Genomic DNA, 26,523 nt, shown 5'->3' with positions numbered 1-26,523 from the left:
CTGTTCTCCCATTACAAGAAGCAGCGATTGGGCCAGAGCAAAAAGGCAGATTCAAAAGATGGAATGTTTCACTAGAATGAAAAAGCTTTATTTATTATTTTCTCATGAGACTTAATCACAGGGGCTGGAGGGATTGGTGATCTGTCCACAGTGTCCCTGATAGCTGGGATAGACTGTTTTCTTACAGTCGTGTAGAGAGAACTGAAGCATGTCTGCATGGACTCTGAGAACATCAGTGTGTCGTCTATTCGATGTGACAGGGACCAAGAGTTTTGACAGTTTTGCACGGATTGCAATGAATATTTTGAGCCATAGGTCTTGGACCTGAACAAGTAGATGCAGTCAGACTGCTCGGTAATGTCCTAAGTATAAAGAGGTCATGTAGTGAGATCAGGAATTATTACTCACATTTATTATAAATCACATTTTTATGACACAAAGTTTGTTTTATCACATTCAAGCTCACAGCTGCCACACTTTCACCCAAACCTCACCTAAAACAACTGCAAGGCTTCTGTGTAGGTGCAGATGTTGTGGTATTTATTTAGACTACATGAAACTGTGCGTGCAAATGTGCATTTGTCATTATTTATTTTGGTATTAAATAATTTTTTAATTTATGGCTTTATGTGTTTCTTAAAGCAGCCACTGTTTCCCATTTTGACAGCGTCGCACGAAGATGCAAAGCTGTCAAGAAGGCATGATTTCATTACCTGGTAAGGTGACAGAAGAGCTTCTTCGGAGTTTAATTGGCACCGTTTGTGTTCCAGTTTAACCAAACTATCTCATTTACATCAGCTGATTGTGGAGGCCAGGTCGTCTGATGCACCACAACACCTGGAGGCTGTGCAAGGGCCACAGGTTCATCTGGTCTGTGATACATAAAGCCATGGTAGCTGGAAACATAAATCTAATTGGACCAAAGCACATACTTTGGTCTTCAGTTCAGCTTGTGTTTCTTGGCCCAAGCAATTTTCTTCTTATTATGGAGCTCCCTGGGTAGTGTGTGCTATTTGAACTGTGGGAAGCATTGGGCTGTACTCTGAGGTGCTAGTAATAGGCTATTTGAGGCTGGTAACCAAACTTTCATCAGCCATTGTGACATGAAATAGTAGGCAAGCACGGGTGTTGCTAATCACATTAATGAAGGTTCAGTTATTTTTAGGTCCAGAAGTATCTTTAATGTGATTAGTAACATCTGTGCTTACCTACTACTTTAAGTCAAAATGGATTTTGTGAAAGCAGACTGTCATACTGAACAGTTTGACAGTTCCTTTGATTTTATAGAACAAAGGATCTTCTTATTGAAAATGACATAAACCTCCTTGAGAAGTAAATCAATCATTTGAAGAAGGAATATAGAGAAAAGTGATCCTTCTTAAAAACATAAGAAGTCTAGTCTGAGGTGATGAAACAAAGCAAAAACAAATAAACAAAAATCAACAACTAGACAAATTATTCCAACGAGATAGAGCTTCTTTTTTTTTTAAATCTTACTTAGATACAGAGAAGACATGAAAGAAACACTGATGACTTGCTTTTTTCAAGATGCAATTAATACAAATTCAGTTTAGAGTAGATTATGATACCCAAATATTTTTTTTTTGTCCTTTCAAAGTGTTCCAGCACCATTACTGGTTAAAGCAAAAGATTTTGATTAGAGGTTGAGGTTCTGCCTCTTACTAATGAGCACTCAGTAAGGTTTGTATTTATTAAGCAGTAGTTTGTTTGCTCAAATCTACATTTGTAGAATATTAAAACTGAATTGCAGTGCTTCTTGTACTTGTAAAACCTTTTTTAAAATATAATACTGTTATCTGAATAATTTGTGTTTTAGAGTTAGCAGAAAAATAAAGGTTCAAATCATTAATAATATCAGAGAAAAGAAACGGTTTCAAGGTAGAACCACAAGGGGAATCTAATAAACAAATGAATTTAGAAAACCCAATGAACTTAAACATGACCCATAAACATCAAAATAAACTAAAACTCAAAACACTGGGTTAAAAGACCCAGGATCATGACAATGAGCTGAAGATGGTCTTGTTTTTCCTATTATACAGGTTATTTGTTGTGTACTGAGTACCTGATGGCCCAAAAAAACAAGAGTTTCAATCTGAACAAGACTTACGTGAAAATCATCTCGGGTTAAAATATTTTAGTCATACAGAGTGTATAGAGCTTTCAGTGAGTCAAAAAATGGCAGCTTGGGAAATTTCTAAATATGGTAAATGGCCTGTATTTATATAGCGCTTTACTAGTCCCTAAGGACCCCAAAGTGCTTTACATATCCAGTCATCCACCCATTCACACACACATTGGTGATGGCAAGCTACATTGTAGCCACAGCCACCCTGGGGCGCACTAAAACATATTTAACTTTGTCTACATTTTTTTTTAGCAACGTAGAATTCAACTTGTGTTACTTTTCATGTATTTTCTTAACTGCAGAAAACACAGGTGTAAATCTTGAAATGAATAATTAAGTTATATACGTCAGGTAGAGATACGGTTTTCAGGGGAATTGTGGGGGAGAAAGGTCCTCAGATATTAATAGCGCTTGCATTTTTCAGTGATAATATTAAACTTTAATCATTTAGAATAAGTACTTTTTAAAAAGAGATACAGAATGTATAAGAAACCTAATGCATCATACTGTAGTGGTCTGTGTGTGGAGTATTTACCTGGTGTCTGAGCTTTGTGTTTTTCAAAATAAAGGGGTGGTGAGATGAAAACTCCAGAGATGCCTGAAACCCTAAGGAACAACTTTATTGTCAGACAAACGTGTTTCGGCTTGTGGCCTTCATCGGGGTTATTACAAAACACCAAACAGCTTGTGCTTAATTTAAAGTAAAACAACAGAAAATAAAAAAAACTAATGAACCAATCAGCCACTCACACATAAACATAATCATTAATGGGGATGATGATTGTTCAAATATGTTCTGGACTGAACCATTACAGGATAAGTGACTGGATGTCACCTTATACATGTAAAAGTGGGTCATTCCCACAGGTGCACAAAAAATGCAAACAAGATAAAAATTATACATAACAATCACAGGAACTCTAAGAAATGAATTCCATGAACTAAACAACAACAATATGCATCACAATTTTTTTAGAGACATTTTTTCAGAGACAAAAATAGGTCGAATCACAGAAACTCATTAATAGCTAGATCTTCATTCATACCTTTGGGAAATAAACTCTTTAAATGGAATATCTAGAATGCCTCTCACTTTTCTCTGATGAAATTGATATAACCAGCTCTTTGACTGAGCTTGATGGCTTCAATGCCTATAAAGAATAAAGATGAGCTACAATGTTTTTCATTAAAATTTCTTGCAACAGGGCTGGTTAAATCATTTCTCTTAATAGAACTTCTGTGTTTGTTAATTCATTCTTTCACAGGTGTTTTGTTGCATGGACACCATATCATGTAGACCACATTTTTAGTTTTGCTGGTAATAAAGCTTTTTGCATCAATAATCTTGCCACTTGGTTTTACATTTTTGAGTATTCTCAATGTATGGAAGACCCACACTTAAAATGACCTTGTAGGTTATGAGTTGCCAGGTGTTGTTTCTGGGGTTTAGAATCACAAAAAGCTCGAATAACCCTATCCCTAATGTTTTTATCATTGGCTGTTCTTTAAAAATCTCCTGTAAATTCGAAGGATGTGCCAATATTTTAAAATTATTTCTTTAATGTTCCTGGTTTTTGTTGTAATGGTTGTGCAAAAAACAAGATTTCATTTGGGTTTTGGAGGTTTCTTAGTTACCAGATAAAACTTTCTGTTTTTTGAGTCCACCTTATTTTCTGCAAATCTTAGCCAGTCCTCTTTGTCATTTTTATAACATCTTTTCTTTGCTGTAATTATATTGTTCAGGAATTTCACAAATGCATTTGAATCTAATGACTTGGCTTACAGGTAAACCTTTTTTGAGGCTGAAAACTTGCAGCGTGAAGTAATGTATTTCAATAGGTTTGGAGTAAAGAGAGGTGGACAGATATTTGTCTTTTTTGGTTACTATTATGCCAAAAAGGTTAATTTCTTTACTACCATGAACAAGAGTAAAACATCAATCTGCAAAGTGTTCATTTAAAAATCGTACAAACTCCAATACTGTGGAGACTGATCCCTTCCAAAATAAAAATACATCATCTATGTACCGTTTCCAAGACATGATGAATGGTAGAAAGGGGTTTTTTTTGGTGGTCGTATAAAATTCATTCTTCCAGATGGACAACAAGTAAACAAGCAAAACTAGGTGTCATTTTCGTGCCCATTGAAGTGCCAGAAATTTGAAGCCATAGTGTGTCATTATAAAAGAAATCATTCCTCTTCAGAACAAAAGCAGCCAGCTTAATTAAAAAGGAAGTAGATGGTGATTTTGTAGGCCTGTAGGTGAAAATGTTCGACTGACTCTTTGTCTTTGAGGCTTTGTTGTTTTTTCACAAGGATGTAACATCATTCATTGGTGGGAGGTATTTGAAAAGAAGCAGGAAATGAGAGCTGTCTTTTATGTAGGAGTTCAAGGTCGGTACGAAATCTCACTATGGAAGCCTACAAAAGTTGATATTCACTAGATTTCTGTGGATTTTTGGAAATATATACAAAAAGCTTTTAAAGGATGTTTACTGCGTAAAAATGTTTTTTCCTTCAGAGAAATTTCACCATAGAAGAGGTCAACAAGGAACAGCTGTTTACAGCTTATTTACTTGTGACCATTGTGACAATGGCACCTCCTTTCTTAAAGGCTTTAAATACAATTATTTATCCTGTCCAAGCTCTATTACTGCTTTCTGTTGATCATTTGTTAAATTATTTAAGGGAAATCAAGTTCTGTGAGTCTACAGTATGTATCTATCACGTGATTTCTGTTCTCAGTGGGACAAAAATTACTTTTAATATTAAAATCACTTCATTTTGACAAGACTCACTTCTCATTAAAAATTCTCTGACGTTTTTACAGCTCTTAAAAACAAGTTCAAATGGACTTACAGAAGGAGTTGGCACAAAAGAAAGATGAAGTTCAAACACTGATAGTGGAGCGGGAGTCAATACAGTTCTGCTCGGGTTGGCAACAGCTGACTTCTTCCCCAATATTGAGATCGGGTCCATGGGCGGTCGAATGGATCTTTTCCTTTTCCCCCATCATCCAGGAGATGGGGGTTCCAGGGGATGAAACATTTTGCCCAAAAAAGGATGTCCAAGGTGGCTGGAGAATTTACATTGAGTCTTTTTCTTGTTTGGAGTGGTTGAAGGGAATCTTTGCTTGGATGTGTGTGTCATTAAACCAAACTTTCTGTTCTGTTGGGCGTGGTTCAGTGATGGTGGAAGTATTGGTGGTTAAATTGTGAGCGTCTTTGGACCAGGGATATATAAATCCCTCCTTATAGTCGTTCTAATCTCTGAGGAATTCTGGCTTTTTTTAGGTCTTTTATTTCTTTTTCACATTCTGTTAGTCTTATATCAGGTTCCTCCATTTGTTTTAGTGCATCATTATTATCTCTTGTCAACACTTCCAGGTACTGTTCATTCTTTAATATTTCATTTTGTATCTTACTTTCTTTCTCATTCAAGTACTTTATAGTAATAGCCATCAGCCAAATGGCTTTCACATATAGTCGAAACACGTAATAAAGTTGTTCCCTAGTGTTTCAAGTGTTGCTGTAGTTTTTATCTCACCAGTTCTTTATTTTTCTCCAAGCACCTTGGAAAAGGTGAAGTTGAGGCGGAAACTTTTAGATAACTGATTTTTAAAATAAAGAAATTTTCATAATTTATGCAGAAAGGAGACAATTTGGTCCATTATATGTTCAATCATAAGCTACAGTCATGATATTAAACACAGTATCAGGGCTTACTGGGTCACTTTCATACAACTGAGCCATCACTGATGTTATTATTAACAGCTGTGTTTATAAGGCAAGTAAAGTGTCTGCAAGGGAAGAGTCTATCGAAGGTTCTTAAAATAGTTCGAGATCACTTCCTTATAAATCTCTGCAACTGACTCTGTGTTTTCTCAGCAGTTCTCCTGGTAGGCAAAAAGCCCTCGAGCAGCTTTAGAGAAGCAATGCCTTGATTTAGAGTTTGTCCCAGCTACTGGGACAGCCTGCACGTCACTATCACTGTACTATATTCCCATTTCTGGTCACAAGTAGATAATGTCTACTTTCTTCCCCTCTAGCAGGCAGCAGGCACATAAATGCATGAGTGATGGCTGGAGAGAAAGCTGTAAAAGCAGGGAAAGACTGAGCGCCAAATGGATATGTTGTGCAGGATATCAGAGCACAGAAATTTTAGCTGACCTAATGGGATTTTATTTATAAAATACTACGTCCACCATTCATGCTTTTGTTTTTTGACCCCATGCATCAGTGCAGACTGACTGTGGAGTTTGTTCATAACCAGTAAGCATCCATTAAGTAAATATAATGAATGTGTCTGGGATTGAATTCACCCCATTAAAGCCCCTTTATTTCCAGTACTAAACACTTGTATGTTGTTTTGGGTGCCTGATGCAGAATTCCCTCAAGGCACGGAGACAGACAGGATGTCCATTAGTGTGGACAGACGATAAGATCAGATTATTGTTAACAAGAGATTCACAGCCAAAAGTATTCAACCTAATAGCCACGTGTAATTCATTATTATCTAATAATGCAACACTGAATTGTTGTAACAGTCTGATAATCTGTCCAGGATACTCCACCTCGTACGCTACATCAGTATGACAGACTTGATATCCACCACCTGCTACTCTATATTGGATAAGCATTCAAAATAACAGTATGGACAGACTATTAGCTGTCAGAGATGAATGAAGCCTGATGTTATTCCATTTGCATCTTTTAAATAAATACACAATTAGCCATTTTGCTAATCTAATTACACTGTTTAGTTTACATGGTGTAGTCTTTTTCTCCTTTTTAGAGGACACCTGTTTCTCTTTTGAATTGTTTTTAGACTAACTGTTGAAAAAAAAAACTGTTTTGAAATTGAAATTAGGTGATGTTTTAAATACTGAACATATGGAGAGATTAAAGAAAAACTGTTAAATTAATTTGCAGGTCCATATGTCTCTAGATAAAGTTTGCAAACTTTAGTTTGGTATTTATGTAAAGGGTGATTTTAGGATATGAAATAAACTATTACATAGTTACTGGTACACAGTAAACAGAGGACAATACATATATGCATATTTCAAAGAAGTTGTACAACTTTTAATAGACTGGCTAGTCCTCTAGCCTCCATAGAGGAGGTGGGTGAGAGGAGGATGTTAGCCAAGCTAATGCCCATTATGGACAACAGCTCTCACTCCCTGCATGAGACTGTGGAGACTCGGAGCAGCTCTTTCAACAGTTAACAATTACAGCCACTGTGTAGGACGGAGCATCATTGCAGGCCCTACATCCCAACAGCAGTCAGACTGTACGATAGGCACATAGGATAAATACTTGCTGAGAAAAATATGCGTGTATATATTATCATTCCTGCTGCACTTTATTTATGTATTTAAAAAAAAAACTTTGATTTATCTTTTAGAGTATTTTGCTGTGTATAGTATTGTACAAACCAGTCTTGTGTAGTGTTTATTTGTAAATCATTTTTCTTATTTATTCATGTATTTTAATGGTTTTCTGAAGTATCTCTAATTCACTTTTTCTTTCTGCCCCTCGTGCTACTGTAACAAGTGGATTTCCCCAGTGTGGGTCTATATCTAGACCATACCTATATCTGCATCAGTCTGTCTGTATCTGTCTAGCTGTAGGAAATGCAGAAAAAGAAGAGTGATTTCAATCTTAGAGTTAAAACTCATTTGACGAACCACACTGCTTCAGTGACTGGATGGACGGATTTTTAACATATTTTTGGGGAGGATCTAAAAATCTATCAGGTACTTCATATAAATTTTGATGATGTGTTAATTAACTCATAATTAGCATTATTTGATCAATTTAAGTTATTTATTTGTCTGTTTATTTATTTTTCAATGCCACCAGCAGTTTTTTCATCTTTGAACGTTAAAAAAATAAGCCAGTTCAAACTAAGAAATGATTTGTTTTATAAGCTGAAATCTCAAGAAACTATTTGTTTGCTTGTTATCAGTAGTTAAATATTTCTAAGCGACGTAAGCAGGCTATGTTATTCTCCTGCACGACGCACAAACTCAGACACGGTAATATGTAAATATATATTCTAAATAATAGTTTTGATGGGACAAATTAGATTTGACTACTACATATCAATTATCCTTAACTACCTCCCGACTGATTGTCATATATTGCTAATAACTGCAGATTCTGGACACTTTATAAAAGTTTAAGACGCACAGCTGAGCTCGGGAGTTTTTCATTCATTTGCTGGTGAATTATTTTGGCTCCGCCTCCGAGATTTGCTAGAAGCAACAGGAAGACAACCCAAAAGGGGTGCAGGCTTGAAGAAAAAAACACAGTGGAGGCCGAAATCATCTCGGTGTATTGGCTTCTCCACAGCAGATCCACTGCTGGGCTTTAAACCTTACCGACCTGCCACTTGTGACCCGTTTGTATGCGAGTTATACGTGGCAGATTAGTGAGCATGTCTTCCTTATAGAGCTAAAGTGAGCTTACCTGCCACAGAAGAGAGAGAGACAGACGGGCGAGGTGAGTACAGTATCTGGGCTGACGATTACTCGAAGCCGCTTGCGATCAGAGTGTGTGACACTGATATTTATGTAATGTGGCACAGATGTGGAAATGGAAGTTGCAGGCGGCGATTTGCCTCATCCGCTGCTTGCTGTAGTTTGCTGTTTTCCCTGCCACGTCAGTGAACATGTAGGTGAGGAGGAAAAAGTCCATGTGGCCTGTTGTTGCTGCACTTTGTTGCCAGTGTAATTAACAAAGGAGCGCTATGGAGGAGCACCACGTGTCGGGACAGAGCAGGCTTTCTGTGTGCCCTGGCCTGCTTTCTCTCTACCTCCGCCCACTGGCCTTCAGTGTCACTGGTTTGCATTTTGCTTAGAAGAATCAGTAAATGAATGAAATGTGTGGAGGTAACTGTGAGCTTCACGACCAGTTCTGGCAGCGATCAGTGACCCCAGTGTTGTCAGACGCTGAAGCTTCCAGATGTGCAGCTGTAGTGCGTCCCCTGGTTGTGCAAGCTGTTCTATGCTGGAAAAGGAAACCGGGAGATGTTTTTAGGGTGACAAGTCATGGGTTGTTCACTTCCTGAACGACTCACAGCTCAGACAGTGAGACCACAGAAAGGCTGATCATTCATTATGAGAGTCATTGCTCTACAGGCAGGCTGTGGTAGTTTCACTCAAAACCACAGGGCTGTTCTGTTGTGTCCTGCTGTGAAGACAAGGGGAAAACACTGCTGGCACTAGAGCCCGACGGATTATTTATTCTGACCACTGTCAACCAAGAATGGGGCAAAATGCACATGCAGTAATCCTCTCTACTGGTTCCTCCTGCCAGATATTATCAGTACATGTTTGACAGGGTTTCGCACATTTGATTCATTTGATGTCCGTCACAAAATTGTGCTTCCCACAGTTTGTTTGAGTCAATAAATGTAGACATTTGATCTGCCTGCTGCAAAACGTACATTTGAAACCAGTTCTGGGGAGCGGGGATAAATATTTAAGTCAGCCCACACAACCAAGTGCAGCCTAGCCCAGACCAGTTAAACTGGTGTTAGAATTGTGATGGGAAGGTTTCCTCCCTGACTCCCAAACCCCCGAGAACCCGCAGAACCAACATGAATTACAGAGTGCCTGCTTTGTGACTGTTCGTAGTCATTCATTATAAAGTGAAGGAGTAACCAGGTTGCATGCAGTGAAGAGGCAAGTGCAGTGCATATCATTTATTATCTCGACACATGTTGAGTACCGCTGTATCATGACGCCTTTGTTATCACGGGCAATGTTTTGGCCTATCATATCAAGCGTTAGTAATTTCCTGCCCTGATATTAATTTGAAGCAAATACAAAGGAACTGACTGCGGCCTGATAAATGGAAGTGCTAACAACTTGATTTTTTTTGTTGTTGTTGCTCTTTTAACCTCTGAAATGTAAGGTTTAATTTAAGTGTTGTATGCAAAGTTACTGACAAAGGTGTCGACTTAAATGAGGAGTTAAAGGTGAATATAAACTTGGAGTCAAATTATGTTGCTAGCTAGTTTACTGCTTTTCCCCTTTCCAGGCACATGAAACATGCTCATATGTTCATATTTATATATTAAACCAAATCACAACAACAGTCACCTCCAGGCACTTTATACTGTAAGGTCAATACACCAACAATCAGATGATCCCCTATTATCAAACACTTGGCGAGAGTGGGAAGGAATAACTCCCGTTTAACAGGAAGAAGCCTCCAGGCTCAGGGAGGGGCGACCATCTGCTTCGACTGGGGTGAAGCAAGGAAGACCGGACAAAAAGCACACGATGGGAGAGAGCCAGAGTTTAATAATAACAAATGATTAAATGATATAAACACATAGTGAGTGAAAAAATGTCAGTGAAGAAGAAACACTCGGTGCATCATGGGATGCCTCCAGCAGCCTATGCCTATTGCAGTATAACTTAGGGTCACCTGATCCTGCCCCAACTATAAGCTTTGTCAAAAAGGTTTTTATGTAAATATATCTTGATGGCAAAATTGATCTCAGTGTTATTTAGAGAAGTGAGTTCTGTTTTGTTTTTTGCAGAAGAGAAAGTTTTATTTGCATCCTGTATGTCGGTTCATTTCTTAATAATTTCGAGAGAAATTTTGGTGGATTCATGTCAGCAGACAAGTCTGACTCAGTTTTCTTTGCACAAGAGGAAGAGTTGCGGTAAATTAAAGCAATACCTCTTCCTCTTAGTAACAACAGTTTATATTGACTACATGTGGTTTATAATTGCCGTTTGTGGTTTGGGAGCACGTCTGGATATATAAAAACAACTTAGTTACTTTTTAAAAACACGATTTAAAACCTGAATAGGTGATAAAGCGATAGATCTTTCAGCCCAATTCTACTTTTTCTGCATAATCCATCATACAAAATGTAATCAAATGGAAAAGTCCCTTTTTAAAACTTTTATTAGTTTTAATCTTTTAACTTTATGCATCAAGCAAAAATTTAATTATATGCAACATTCTCTGACTGGAAGAAATTTGTTTAATATTTAAACCTATTTTCTGCACATTCCAGCACATAAAATAATTTTTTTTTGTGTGTTTACACTCAGTCTTTCAAATAGATGCAAGTAAAACACAGCAGAAAATAAATAAAGTCAAAGACTAGCGGTCCTGTTGCTCTATTTTCACCTGTAAAGCAGGAGCGGGGTAGGCGGAGGTTTACCCTGGTGCAGGTGAGCCGCAGCGGTCAGTGGAAGAATCCGCGAGTTTCTCTGTGAGTTTCCCATTACGTCGTTGCGCACTCAGTGCTTGCTTGGACGTTTGGGGGGGGGGTTTCGCTGTAAAAAGAAGTTTTCTTCCCACGCACAATGCTAATGGACACTAATGTTTTTGTCACTTTTTATGGAATCAAACTCAAAGTAAGGTCAGTACTTCCACGCTTTAAACACTGTACGCTCATACTCTCTCCCGCACTCGATATATTATCCACTGTTGATCTGCACACAGCTGTTGTCACTCGCTTACGTCACTGTCATGAGATATTCTCGCAAAAAAATCACGGTTTTAGTAACGCAGTAACGCAGCGTTCCTACGGCAAAGTAACGGTAATCTAATTACCGTTTTTGCAATAGTAATCCCTTACTTTACTCGTTACTTGAAAAAAGTAATCGGATTACAGTAACGCGTTACTTGTAACGCGTTACTGCCCATCTCTGGTTGATACAGTATTTTAGCCGATGCAGTGATCCAGTGGATTATTCATTCATTAAACACTTTGAGATATTAATAACAAATCTGAACTTGGCAGGTTTCTTTCGTTCCATATGGACATTTTCTTCTCGTGGAAGATGAGGACTGTAAGATTTTTACTGAATTATCTCTATGCTGACAATAAGCCCATAAGTGCACTCTCTATTTATTTGTTTTCCATCACTGGGCTCATATAAAACACACAGAGATGCTTTCATACTGTGTAAGCCAAATATCTCACAGCCGTTTACAGTGTTGGACTTTGGATTACCTGTTTTGGAAAATGACATTAGCAGCCAAATCCAGAAGAGAATGAATTCCTTGTTGAAGTGTTGGACTTTGAGTGGATTGTGTTTCTAGTCCTTTGTTGCTGTGCCTTTCTTCAGAAAAATGTAAGTTCTAGGCCTACTTCATCTTTCTTTTCTCTGATCATCGTTAATGCACAGAGTCAGGTGATGTTTCTGCTCTACTTTTATTAACAGTTTGAGTCACATGAAAATAGGGAAAATAGATTTTGTTGGTGGCAGTACATCAGCCTGGGGATGTCAGGTTACAGTCAGCTTTGTCCTCTACTCCTTTTACTCAGAAGGCATGAACCAAACGGATGGTTTTGCTGTGCTGTGGTGGGTAATAAATACTGTTAAACGAAAGTGGTGCCGAATCCAAAACACTGGAGTCTAGTTTGGTTTGAGGTCTTTCTTTATTTCTTCGACAGCAACACATCGCTCGCTCTGTGACTTGACATAATGGCAGACAAGTCTTGGTCTAAACAAGATCAACAGGTTCTTAAGAGACCCTGAATGGGACATTGTTTTGTTTTCACACTTTAAAGAGAAGAGAACTTCTACCAAGGAGTAAGCGAGCTCAGAATGCAAAAGCAGGGCTTGCAGAGAGATCCGTATCAGGCATTAGAGGTGTAGTAGGTCAAAGGGGTGTGGATGGATGGAAATCAGTTAGGGGATGGGCTGAGCGGAGGAAGTGCACCAAGCTGCCTTGACAGATTAAAGGCCGAGGCTTTAACAAAGAGAAGGAAGCAGAGGGATGATGTTGTCTCTGGCCGTGTACCTGCTTCCTGTCGGGAGACTGAGGGCTGGAGCGACGGCACAGAAAGATTTTTTGGGTCGAGTGATTGAAGGTGCTTCCTGTGCTGCAGAGTGGTGGGCAGAAGTCCCTCGTCAAAGGACCTCGACTTTAAAGTGGAGCCGCATTTGTTGAGTCACATGACTCCTGCCACTTGTGGATTAAAAACCTAAAATTAATAGTATTTCCCTTTTTTGATGGGTGGGGGGTAAAGGGTGGGGTGGGGGTAGCAGTTGTCTTTATGTGGCAGTTGACAGTTGGGGGCAGGCAGGAAATGGGAGGTGGAGAAGTCAGGTGGGGCCGGAGGGGAGTATGATACGCAACACGTATTCCTGGCTGGAATCAAGCTTAAGATGTTTTTTGTGTCATGCGTTTCACCCATTTCGCAAATAAGACACTTCACATTTGATAAGTATATAATAGAGCACTGATGAATATATCTCCGCTCTAACCGATGTTGGCTTAACTAGCCTTCAAATGCTTTGCAGCTCCAAGCATAGTTTTGTATTACAAACACACAGTGAGAAAAAAAGCAAAGTTAATTCTGTTATGTGCACAAGTCAATTTTAATAATGCTGCTGGGTAAAATATAAAATAACACTAAAATAACATCAAAGTAACTTTTTGTTTGAAAAATCTTAACCCTCTCAAGGCAAGCGTTGCAGATTTGCAACAAGTAAAAGCTAACAACCTGATTACTCCACATACATATTTTATGAGTTTGTTTTACTCAGAAGTACCACTGCAGGTGTTCTTTTGTGCATTAGCAACAAAAACTTAATTTGAGCCTGAGAGGGTTAAAAAACAAATGTGTAAATTGTAAAGTATTTACAGCATGTGTACATTTTTAAGGAGCTACATTAAACGAGCTGAGTGACATTTTTACCATAAGTTTGTCAAGATGTGGGACATTTTTCTACTCCTAAAGCATTTTAGTAGAACTTTCTCAGCCTTTCTGTGTGTATATATCTGTATGGACCTTATCACCTCTTCAACAGGGAGACCAGTCTGTGGCAGAATTTTGTTTGTCTTACTAGAGCTGGGCGATATATCGAGTTTTTAAAACATATCGATATAATTTTATACGAGATATAAGATGTGACAATATCCTTTATATCGATATAGTCTATGTTACGTTATAATTATAGTTGTGGAGCCGCAAGTTTGCCTCTCTTTCGTCCACTTTTGTCTCTACGCAACGTTACTCCGCCTCGCCTTCACTGAAGACAACTCCCCCTCCTCCCCCATCGCTTCACGTGCAGGCAGCGACAAGATGGACACGGCAAATCTCCGTTAACGAGTTACTGCGCATCGCCCTATGCTTGGGGCTGGACGGCGTCAACGTGCTAACGAGCTAAACATGCTAACGAGCTAACCGCGCTAACGAGCTAACCGCGCTAACCCTAAAATCCTTTCATTCTCTCAAAAGTTGATAGCGCGCCTTATGTATGAATTCTGGTTGTGCTTGATGGCCGCGAACCGATTTTATGTGGTACACGGCGCTCAGCAATCTGTCAAAAATGTTTGAGTACGACTTTGGTAAGCTACGGAGCTGCACCGCTTGATAGATTGTCGGCGCATTACGGCTACCGAGGAGCTTCGCGGAGTGATATGTACTGTGCATCAACGTAATATTACCGTATTGTGTGTGTATAAGGACCATAAATGGCACCTGTAAGAGACGTGGTTATGAAGCGGATTTCAAACTCCAGGCTATCAGTCACACAGTAAAACTCGGGAACAGAGCAGCTGTGAAATCTGTCTGTCTTTGTTATTACGCTCAGTGTCTTTTAGTTTACATTTTGACTGCACAATTGTGAGCTCTTTGTTTAGCACAAAAACAAAATTGTTTTCTTTTATTTATGGAGCATTATTATTTAATAAATGCTCATAATTTAATTTTGAGTAATTTTTCATGTACATCTGTGCTGTATGTTAATAAAAGTGCCTGTGTGACATCTGGGACACAGCTTTGACTAAGAACTCTCTTTTTGTTCTTATTTTATGGCTTAAAAAAATATCGAGATATGAATTTTGGGTCATATCGCCCAGCCCTATGTCTTACCACTAAATATGAATTGAAGAATTTTAAAAAGCATCCTAGGTCTACCTGTTATAAACATTCAAGTGAAGTACAATTTATCGTTTTTGATAACTTTTTATTCTTTAAGGTTATTAAATGGTAGGAGTGGGAGCATCGTAGAGATAATGGTACAAACTGGCTTTGAAAAGAAAAAAAACACCTTCACTGACAAGGAATAAAAAGACAGACCACATCATACCTTACCATAAAGACCTCATAGTACCACATCACCCCAGTAGAGCATCCTGCTCTCAGACTGCTGGTTTGTGGTTCCCAGGATATTTAAAAGTAGAATGGGAGACAGAAGCTTCAGCTTTCAGGCCTCTCTCCTGTGAAACCAGCTCCCAGTTTGGATCCAGGAAGCAGACACCTTCTCTACTTTTAGGATCAGGCTTAAAACTTCCCTTTTTGACAAAGTTTATAGTTAAGGCTGGATCAGGTGACCTTGAATCCTACCTTAGTTACACTGCAATAGGCCTAGGCTGCTGGGGGCTTCCCACTGAGTGGTCTTCACTCTCCGTGTGTTTATACACTGCTCTGCATTGATCGTTACTTATTATTAATCTCTGGCTCTTTCCCACAGTGTGTTTTTTGCCTTTCTTCCTCTCGTCACCCTCAGACAGTTGGGGCAGATGGCCGCCTCTCCCTGAGCCTGGGTCTGCTGAAGGTTTCTTCCTGTTAAAAGGGAGTTTTTCCTTCCCACTGTCGCCAAAGCGCTTGCTTGGGGTTTTCTCTTTATCAGAATCAGAATCAGAATCGTGTTTATTGGCCAAGTATATGTGCAGACACATACAGGGAATTTGGTTCCAGTAGATGGTGGCTCTCAAGCACAGCAATGTAAATCACACACACACACACACACACACACACACACACACACACACACGTGTCTATATATACACATTACACATACATACACAAAGCTGTGTAAACCAACTATAAATAACGAATCTAAACTTATATACATAAAATACAGAAATGAATGAGGTGGAATGAATACTACAAAATGTACATAAGGTGCAGCTGCAGTCTGGCAGTGGGAGCAGTGTGACAGGTCAACTGTTAAGAAGGGAGATGGCGAGGGGAAAGAAACTGTTCCTGTGTCGGGTGGTCCTGGTCTGCAGGCTTCTGTACCAGCAGCAGATCAAAAAGTCTGTGTCCAGGGTGTGAGGGGTCTGTGATGATTTTCCCTGCCCGTTTACTGGTTCTTGAGAGGTACAGGTCCTGGATGGAGGGCAGGGGCGTGCCGATGATCCTTTCTGCTGCCCGTACAGTCCGCTGCAGTCTGCTCCTGTCCTGTTTAGTGGCTGCTCCATACCAGACTGTGATGGAGGAGCACAGGACAGACTCAATGACCGCAGTGTAGAACTGGATCAGCAGCTCCTGTGGAAGACTGTACTTCCCCAGTTGTCTCAGGAAGTACATCCTCTGCTGGGTCTTTTTGAGGATGGAGTTGATGTTGGTCTCCCACTTCAGGTCCTGGGAGATGGTTGTACCCAGGAACTTGAAGGTCTTCACAGTCGACACAGGGCTGTCTGATATGGTGAGGGGGAGCAGAGTTGAGGGATGTCTCCTGAAGTCCACTGTCATCTCTACAGTCTTAAGAGTGTTCAGCTCCAGATTGTGCTGACTGCACCAGAGTACCAGCCGCTCAACTTCCTGCCGGTATGCAGACTCATCACCATCCTGAATGAGGCCAATGACAGTGGTGTCATCTGCAAACTTTAGGAGTTTGACAGCCGAGTTCTTGGAGGTGCAGTCGTTAGTGTAGAGGGAGAACTGTCACGGATTGCCGGGGCAAGCCGTGTGGAATGTAGAAAAGGACCCAAAAGGCGGCAGCTCTGGTGCAGGTGAGTGTTTATTGACAGGGGTGTAAGTACAAACAGCGGTGGCGACAAAACATGAAACCGGAAACCTAAACTGGGTAAACTAATAAGACAAACCAGAATGAGGATGCAGGGAGGTCCGGAGAAATACATACGGGGAGACGCAGGGAGACCGAGGGGAAACAACACAGACGAACCAGCAATTACTAAGACAGAAAATACAACTTAAATACACTCAGAACACAGGGAGAGTACACACAGGTGGGAGACACAGCTGGGAGTGATTAACATGACGAGACCAGGGAGGCAAACTGAAAACACTCACATAAGACGCAGACCTTCACAATAAAACAGGAACACACGGGGGGGAACAGGGTAAACACCAATTAGAGGTGACAGGAACCAAAATCTCGAAGAGAAAACACAAAACGCTGGGTCAAAAGGACCCAGGATCATGACAAGAACAGTAGTGGTGAGAGGACACATCCTTGGGGGGCACCAATACTGAGGGACCGGGTTTCAGAGGTGATCTCCCCCAGCCTCACTTATTTTTGTAGGATCTTTACCTTACAATATAAACTGCCTCGAGTTGACTGTTTGTGTGATTTGGTGCTATATTAATAAAATAGAATTGAATCAAAATTAAAGGGGTACTACATCATTGAAAACTACAGCTGAGACAGTCGAATGTATTTGCACAGCAACACTGACAGCAGTAGTGAGTGGGCTAATTATCTCAAGAAGTCAAAAGGACTAGTGCTGCTAAAGACTTGCACTATAACCTATAACAACACGAGTCTTTGGAGCAATTCATTCACAAACAGACACTAAACTGAAAGCAAAATGAACAGACGAGGACATTTTTACAGATGTTTGGTCTGGTGGCAAAAGTGTAAGGTCTGCTAGACGAGGGGAAAAGCCAACAGCTGCTGATAGAAGTGGATCTCTGTAGTGGGGGGGTCTTTGGAGTATTAGGGAAAAGGTTTTAAAAATGTAATGTAGTGGAAGAAGTTCAACTGAATAATTTTAGCAAGCTAGAAACTTTTTCACATCAAAAACAGGCTAAAGCTCAAAGAATAAAAGAGAAACTGGTAGCTACCAAAAACATTTGCTATAAAAGCCCCTGCTGTAGTTAAACAGATAAAAGTAAGCATACTGTTGCTATAGAAGGTCATTTGCAAAGTTTAAAAAAAAAACACGAACAGGAAGACTTTCATTGAGAGCGCATGAAGTTCTAACACAAAAGTGCTTTTTTATCGCCAATTCGAAGTTATTTCTAAGATGGACTGCTGGCAGTGTGACAGGAAATAGACTTTGTACTCGTTTAGAAATGGATCCTCAAGCACAAGAGCTGTTGAGGAGCATCAATTCATTTTGGATGTGGCAGGTTTGCAGAGATGTGGTAATGAATTTCAGCCTCTGCCTGGTGTTAGCCCGAGGACTTTTCTCTCTTTATTACTGAACAGTCACCAGCTTCTCCCACACAGAATGTCTTTGGGAAGATGATGTTCCTTGTTCGGTGTAGAGAGTTCATAAAAAGTTCATTATGCTGGTTGACTGTTGTTAGATGGGTTTTTATAAGTTTTTTTTTCTTTTTGCATTTTTAAGCAATGCCAGTGTTGTTGTTCTCTGAAGTGGATGGTCAGATAACCACTTGGGTCCAGGCAGTCTTCATGCCCAGAGGGTGAATCCAGCTGACTTTAACGATTTCATTACTTTTTTTCTAGCCTCATCATGTATTTGCATCTTCAACCACTGTGATCGGTCACTTGAAGCAGTGCACTTTCCACAGGACATTAACCGATTGCCAGTAATATCATTATTGCTTTATGTGTCAGGCTCTTTCAACTTGGCCATGGCCCACAGCACCAGCATCCAGTATGACCCGGTGGCAGAAATCGGTGGAGGTGCTTATGGGACTGTTTATAAAGCCCGGGACATTGAGAGCGGGCAGTTTGTGGCTCTGAAGAGCGTGCATGTGAGGACAGACCAAAATGGCCTCCCGGTCTCCACAGTCAGAGAAGTGGCTTTGTTAAAACGGCTGGAGCAGTTCGACCACCCCAATGTGGTCAGGTGGGTGTCGTCTTTTCATCTTGTGATTAAAATGAATGCTTCACACAGGAGTCATGAATTTTCTTACTTCTGCAGGCTTATGGATGTCTGCGCCACCAAGGGAGCAAACCAGGAGACCAAAGTCACTCTAGTGTTTGAGCACGTGGACCAGGACCTTAAGACATACCTAGAGAAAGCGCCAGCACCAGGATTATCTCCAGACCGCATTAAAGTGAGAACTGGCTCCAGCTATATCTACACTAAAAGTTAGCTAAAGTAAAATAACATTGCTGATACCACATTCCAAGCATGGACGGTTCTGCTTATTACTCATTTAAATCCCTGTTCCCAAGCTGAAAGCTGTAAAATATGTAGTTCCAGTGAAGCTCTGCTTGTGTTTTTGCAGGATTTGATGAAGCAGTTGCTGTGTGGTCTTGCATTCCTTCACTCTAACCGCGTGATGCACAGAGACCTGAAACCAGAGAATATTCTGGTAACCAGCCAGGGCCAGGTGAAGCTGGCTGACTTTGGACTTGCCAGGATCTACAGCTGCCACATGGCCCTCACTCCTGTGGTAAGACGTGTATAGAGTAATTTTCCAAAGGATATTGTAATTTTTTTTTCTAACTTTGATTAATTCTTATTGTCGATTTTCTACCATTTCATTGTAGTCAGCACTTCAAAGTGTTTTAGGCAGCTAGACAGTGAAAATAACATACAGTTTCCAGTCTTCAGCGTTCTGGTGCCAGGCATAAACATTTTGGAAAATATGCTTATTTGCCTTCTTGCTTAGCGTTAGATAAGAACACTACAACCAGCAGATGGTTAGCTTAGCGTAAGGCAGGACTGGAAATGGTGGGTAAACAATCCAAAAGTAACAAAAGCTGCCAAGTAGTAACCCCACACCTCGGTAATTAATGCATTATATCACATTTTTGTGTAAAGATGTTGTGTAAAATCTCACGCCGTGACTTGGATGGGAGCAGTAACTTCCTGGAGTGTTAGCAGATTGCCAGAAAATACTCCAGGACAAACCATGATGCCTCAAAACTACATTTTTATAAAAAAAAAAAAAAGACGTAATATCCAGATTTACTGCACTGGCTAGCATTTTATTACTCATGTTTAAACTGCTATGCCTTGTTTTGGCGTTTTGCTTTTAATGTCACGCACATTTGCCCCATAATTAAAGATGCTGTGATTGTGGCTGTGTCCGCTTATTATTTGTTTTATTTGAATTCTGAAAAATTGTTTTAGTGGTTTAAAAAATGAACAGTAAAGTAACAATAAAAGGCTAGAGCCATGCTGGTATGTCTGTAACTTTAGCTAAATGCTAGCTTCTGCATTAGCATGAGTACAGTGAAAGAAAATTACCTGCTGAAGATGCAGACCTTTGCCAGGCAGGGGCATTTTTCCAGGACTTTTAAAAGGAGAGGCCCATCAATTAGTCAAATGAGTCAGGGAGGGAGGCTCATAGAGTTATTTTTGGTTGCTATCTTAATTACAAGGACAGGAAGTAGCTCCACATGCTTATTTTGGTAGATTTTTTATACCAGATAACCTTCCTGACACGACCCCAAAGGACTTTATGTTCCCTCCTGGGATTAAACCACAGACGTTTTACTGATATAGTGTGGAAGTACTGGAGGAGGCTAAAAAATATTCAATTAAATACGTAGGAAAACAAAAGCACTTTAAAAGTGTTTTTAAATTTAGTAGCTGTAATGATCTTAATGTTCACTAGACCTCCATTAGAAGACGTAGCTTCCCCATAATTATAAAGCACCCTTGCTGCAGATTCAGATTTAGCGACAAAGTAATGGAGCCAATAAAATAAAGAGTGGTTACAGCAGTAAGTATGTTTAATTTTCCTGAGTGCTAGAAAAAAACACATCGTTTTGCTTACAGTTTGCAAATTCAAGAGTTGGGGGGGGGGGGGGGGGGTATGAGGGGGAGCACATCTTTTAACAATGCTATTTAACCCTATAGCTGTCACTGCACGTAATGGTATTTACGTGCAGTGATGCACTGAGGGGGACAAAACAGTTTTTAACAGAAAAAGGGGCTCAAAACTTTCTTGTCTTCCTATCTTATCTGTAATTTCCGCCCATGGTTGGAGTGACATGACTACGCAATTTTGGAGGGGCAACATGGGGGCCCAGTTGAATATCAAGGGGGGTCGACTGCCCCGCCCCTGCTACTAGATAATGTTTTGTGGAGTTTTTTGCTAAACACTGTCTTTGCACTACGAATAAACTCTTTTACGTGATCTTCAGACATCAGTAAAGCATTTTTTCTCACCTCAACCTGAATGACACACTCTGGAAACATCTGCAGAAAAGCAGCTAATGTGCGAGTGTTTTGTTCTTCAACAGTATTTGACCTGTTTGCGACTCTGTTAGAGCCCAACCCCAAGTTAGAAATTCCCATCAGATCATGATGAATTAGTATCAGCATATACATATTGATAAAAGGTTTTTTTGGTATGTATCCATTGAGCTGTTCTGTTTGTGTCTTCCAGGTTGTGACCCTGTGGTACCGACCTCCGGAAGTCCTGCTGCAGTCCAGTTACGCCACACCCGTGGATATCTGGAGCACCGGCTGTATCTTTGCAGAGATGTTCAGACGGAAGTGAGTCAGCATTCGATTTTTGTGATCTGAGTCACTAAGTTAAAAAGTAGCAGAGGCCTGATTACTCATCCTCTGCGAGGTGTGACGTGAGCTCTGGGTTCTCATTAAATTCCTGAAAACAGATTAGATTGCGATTTTAAATCATCTCCATCGTGCCAAGTAAGTTTGATTTGCTCTGGTTCTGTGTGAAACCACTGCCTCGATAACCATGACATCTTTTAACTGCACCCGTGATAGGGAAGCAGTGTGTACAAAGGCACAAGCCTGGGACTCGTGTCTAGCTTTTTATTTGCTGTTCAGGTTCTGAAACTGTTGGCTAAGGTTAGAGAAAGTTAAATATTTACAAAGTGTTGTTCATTTTTTCGGTTTAAGTCAGGCTGACTTTCTCATGTTTGACATAGATGTGGATCATTTCTTCGTTTTAATCACGTGCAAGAAATATTTAGTAAGATGCCAGGACATGATAGCAAATCCAGTGCAAATGTGCAACGAGGCTGAACATTTTACAGATATATGAACATTTCTGCATTCTGCTTCTGACTGAAACCAAAATATTCACGGCACATTTGCAGTCAGTGTGTGCTCTCTGGTCCTGAGGCACGGGCGGTTTTTAGTTTCTCATATATTAGTACATATATCAGTAAAATGAGTTTTAATAAGGGTAAATTGGTTTAAAGAGTAAATAAAAAAGGTCTTTGCCATAAACATTTTATAGCTGTAACTTAAGATTAAGGTTTATTGAGTTAAACTGTATTTTTTTTATAGCTGTTTAGGGAATGATGATGCTTGGTGATACAAATTTACCATAGAGCAGGGGTGGGTAATTAACCAATAAGCTTAATATTAAGATTAAGAACTGACTTCAGCTCAGTATTAATTTTGTTTGGTGATTTAGAAGTTTAATTTAAGAGACTGATCCTGTGATAGCAGCAATTTTATGAACGTATTAGAGGAGCTTTTAAGTTTAATCAGAAATGCTAAGAAGCACACAGCAGCTCCACCTAGCGGTACAAATGACACATTGCATCAAAGGATGAATGCCTAAAAAACGATCCCTTTGTGAGCAGTTCCTATGAAGATGGTGAGATTCTTATGATTCATCAAAAATGCACAGTGTTATGATGTTGTAGCTTTTAGGCCAAAGGTCAAAAATAACCATCAGCTTCCAGCTTTTAACTCGTCTTTGTTCTGTCTGCGTGTTAGACCTTTGTTCTGTGGAGAATCAGAAATGGACCAACTTGGGAAGATTTTTGAGTGAGTAACAAACACTTTCAGTCACATTAACCCGACTGATCATTCTCGCAACTCCTTTGTCACTGAAACTTACACGTCATTTCAGGGTTATCGGCTTGCCGCCAGAGGAGGAGTGGCCGACTGATGTTACACTATCAAGGAAAAACTTCCCCACTCTCACGGCTCGTCCAATCACGGACTTTGTCCCAGAGATAAATGAGCATGGGGCGCAACTGTTGCTGGTAAGGCTCGTGAATTAAATCATTAGAGCGGCTTTGCATCCTGCCTGGTAGTTGATTTATGTCTCAGCTACATACCGAGTTAAAATCAGGGCATTAACAGATTAAGCAACCTCATATCCCAGAAGAATTTCATTTGCCTTAAACACGAGCCTCAGGAATTCAACTGCTGCGATCCTGACAAATTCCTGTGACTCCTTTTGCTTATTCAGCTGGTTGTGTTAGAGGAAGTGCCCTTTTAAGAAAAGGGTTTTGTTCGCATGCTTTACAGAGTGCTGGTTAAAGAGGAAATATGACTTAAATTGACATTTTAAATGGAATATTTAAAGGAGATTTACAGTAAATGTTCATTCCTCCTGTGATTAAAGGCGTTACCTAACTATTTAAAGTAGACAGAAGATTTTATCATGTCTCCCTGTATGATGTGATAAATAATAGAAACACAAGTGCTTTTACTTCTCGGTTTCACTGCAGAATTGGTAAATAGGACTGAATCTGCCAGTTAATCTTCTCTGGTGCAGGAAACATACCTCCGAGATCTTTTTGCTCCATATTGACATGATAGCATCACACAGTTGCTGCACATTCATGATGTGAATCACCCATTTAACCACATGCCAAAGGTGCTGTGGAGGCCATCCGAGTACAGTGAACTCATGGGCATGTTCAAGGAACCAGTGTGAGATGATCTGAGCTTTGTGACATGTTATCCAGCTGGATGGGTACACTGTGGTCATAAAGGGATGGTCATGGTCAGCAGGCTGGTAGGCTGTAGCATTTAAATGGTGCTCAGTGGTTCTAAGGAGTCCAAGATATGCCAAGAAAATAGCCACCAGCAGCAGCAGCTTGAACCATACAAGACACGATGGAGCCATCTTTTCATGTTGGTTACCCCAAAGTCTGACCCTACCATCTGAAAGTCACAGCAGAAATCGAAAGACCAGCCGACGTTTTTCAGTCTTCTGTCGTGTGAATTGTAGCCTCAGTTCCTGTTTTTAGCTGACAGGAGGAGCACCTGGTGTGGTCTTCTGCTGCTGTAGCACGTCTGCTTCGAGGTTTGATGTGCTATGCATTCAGAAGTCTGCCCATTCCCCTCTGACCTCTAAACTCAGAACTGCCGCCCACTGGACATTTTCTCTTTTTTTCTTTGGAAACCCTAGAGATGGTTGTGTGGGAAAATCCCAGTAGCTCAGTAGTTTTAGAAATACTCAGACTGGCCTTTCTGACACTACAACCGTGCCACATTCAAACTTACATCCTCTTTCTTCCTGATTCTGATGCCCAGCTTGTCTTGACCATGTCTACATGCCAGTTGCTGTCATGTGACTGGCTGATTAGATATTCTTTGGCAGTTCATCAAACTGTCCATTAAAGAGCTCACAACGTACAGTGATACACTTCTAACATCGTGCTACTCTTTCCTCCACAGAAAATGCTGACCTTTGACCCCTTGAAACGAATATCAGCCTTAAACGCACTAGAACATGAATATTTTCGGGACGAGGCGACGTCGACTCAGACAAAAAGCTGAAGTCGTCCAGGGAAGCGCGCAGCAAGAGGTAACAGTGTCGGAAGTTTCGACGTATCAGTGTCATTCACCGCTCTGCCTTTCACGATGTCTGCTTCGGAATATTATTTTGTTATTCCCGCATCACAAAAAAAAAGGTAAAAGGCTGAGAAAGAGGAATGAAATGAGGATCGCTGCTATGGTTCTCAATGTGTAAATGTAACGAGTAATAACGTGTCACGTCTTAAAGGACAGTACCAGTGTTTTTTCACGTATCAGTATCGTCAGCTGGCACTCATAAACACAAAAGTCGTGTCATCGCCGACAAAATGTTCCTCCTGCGACATTTCTGGACGTGTCAGATTAGAAAAGCCATTAGATAGTGAGTTTACTGTAGCTGTATTAATATAATACAATAGGAACAATAACATTGTAAGACTGTGACAGGCATTGAGCTGTATGTAAATGATTTAAGCTAGCTGTGTTAAATTTGTGAGGAAAAGGAACAAGTAGAAGTGGATAAGCACACAAGAACGACACACCTTATAAAAATACTGGTATTGCCCTTGAATTAGCTCATGAAACAAAAGTATTTTTCTATGTGCTGAAAGACTGAATGGGTGTAGTTCATTTCGTGTTTAACATTTGTCTTCTGTTGCTGCAACCATCTGAAATCAGTCATCACTGCAAATATAAATAAATGTTTCAACCACACTGAGGCTTAATTGTGTTTTATTACACAGATTGGGGGTCTGTGGAATGAATGAAACCGAAAAATGGACTGAAATGTGTTTCTTGAATGAACATGAGGTATAAAATTGTGAATCGTGCCATCGTTAGCATATTCAATTAGACGGTACTGTGAAAGCCCCCCCTCACTTCTTTATTTTTGTTAGGTAAATGGGACTGATTCAGTGCAACAAGTGCGAGTATTTAAGGCAAAACAGAGTTCGTAATATTTAATATTTTGTATGACCACCTTTAATCATCAACACAGCCTGAACTCTCTTAGGCAAGCTTCGTCATCATTGCTATAAGTAGTGTCTTGGGAATAGTTCTCTGGACTTCTTGAGGGGCATTCAATGATCTTCTTTGGATGTTTTCTGCTTTTTATTCTGTTTTTGGTCAAGATGATCTCTCGCTGCTTGAATAATTTTGAGGTTTGGGCTCTGGTGAAGCAGATCCGTCACTGATAGTGTTTTGCTGTGTTTTTTCTATTTAGGTATGCTTCAAAAATAAAGTTACTGGGTGAAGGTTTCCAGTATTACATGGTAGATAAATTCATAATCACTCATAATTCCATCAGTTTTGACACAAACTCCAACACACTGGCTGAAACCATCTCAGAGCCTCCACTGTGTTTTACACATGGCTGCTGTACCTCTCTCCTCACCTCCTCCATACCTGTTGATGACAATTTGAACCAAAGATGTCTCAGATCCATCACGCCATCAGACCTGTTGCCACTGATTTTTAGTCGAGTCCTTGTGTATTTTGGCATTTTTCTGCCTCCTTCACTTTCTTAAGGATGCCTTAATAATCCCACCTTTCCACTGAGACCATTGAAGCTTTAGAGAACAGTAGATGGATCAACTGAAGAGGATTTGGGTTTTTCAGATACTGTTTTTTCTTTTTTTTTTATGCCTGCCACTTCTTCATTTGTTCTGCACGTGTTCAGTTTCTTCAGATTTTTTAAGGAGACGCTGCACAGCATGCCGAGATGTGCCATGTTTTCTACTTTGGGAGTAAACTTACATGAGAAAAAATGTGATTTTTATGCCTGTCAAACTGTGCTGTTTGTGACATTTTTGTAGTTATATCTAAAGAAATTTGGGGAAAAAATACTTTTTTATATTTTTCTTTTATTTGAATGAAGTTTTATTTGTCTCATGTAGACATTACATTAGTGCATCCATTGAGTTAGGCGCATTTTTAATGCTTGAATGACTCATAGGTCAGTGTGAAGTAGTTTAACAAATAAACAGTAAAGAAAACTTTGAAAGA

The 26,523-nt window shown here is 39.9% G+C and overlaps 1 protein-coding gene across 1 annotated transcript; it reads left to right on the top strand.

Moving 5' to 3' along the window:
• The first annotated feature begins 8,393 nt into the window (after positions 1-8,393).
• cdk4 (cyclin dependent kinase 4) lies at positions 8,394-25,233 on the top strand. The gene is made up of 8 exons (XM_026168182.2): positions 8,394-8,655; positions 18,696-18,930; positions 19,006-19,141; positions 19,316-19,483; positions 21,431-21,540; positions 22,744-22,794; positions 22,880-23,015; positions 24,442-25,233. Exons 2-8 carry the CDS (start codon positions 18,713-18,715, stop codon positions 24,541-24,543), a joined length of 921 nt encoding a protein of 306 aa, XP_026023967.1. The 5' UTR covers positions 8,394-8,655; positions 18,696-18,712; the 3' UTR covers positions 24,544-25,233.
• Positions 25,234-26,523: the final 1,290 nt, after the last annotated feature.

This window comes from Astatotilapia calliptera, chromosome 5 (assembly GCF_964374335.1).
Source record: "Astatotilapia calliptera chromosome 5, fAstCal68.1, whole genome shotgun sequence".
Classification (NCBI taxonomy): domain Eukaryota; kingdom Metazoa; phylum Chordata; class Actinopteri; order Cichliformes; family Cichlidae; genus Astatotilapia; species Astatotilapia calliptera.
This window is presented reverse-complemented; position numbering and strand designations above follow the sequence as displayed.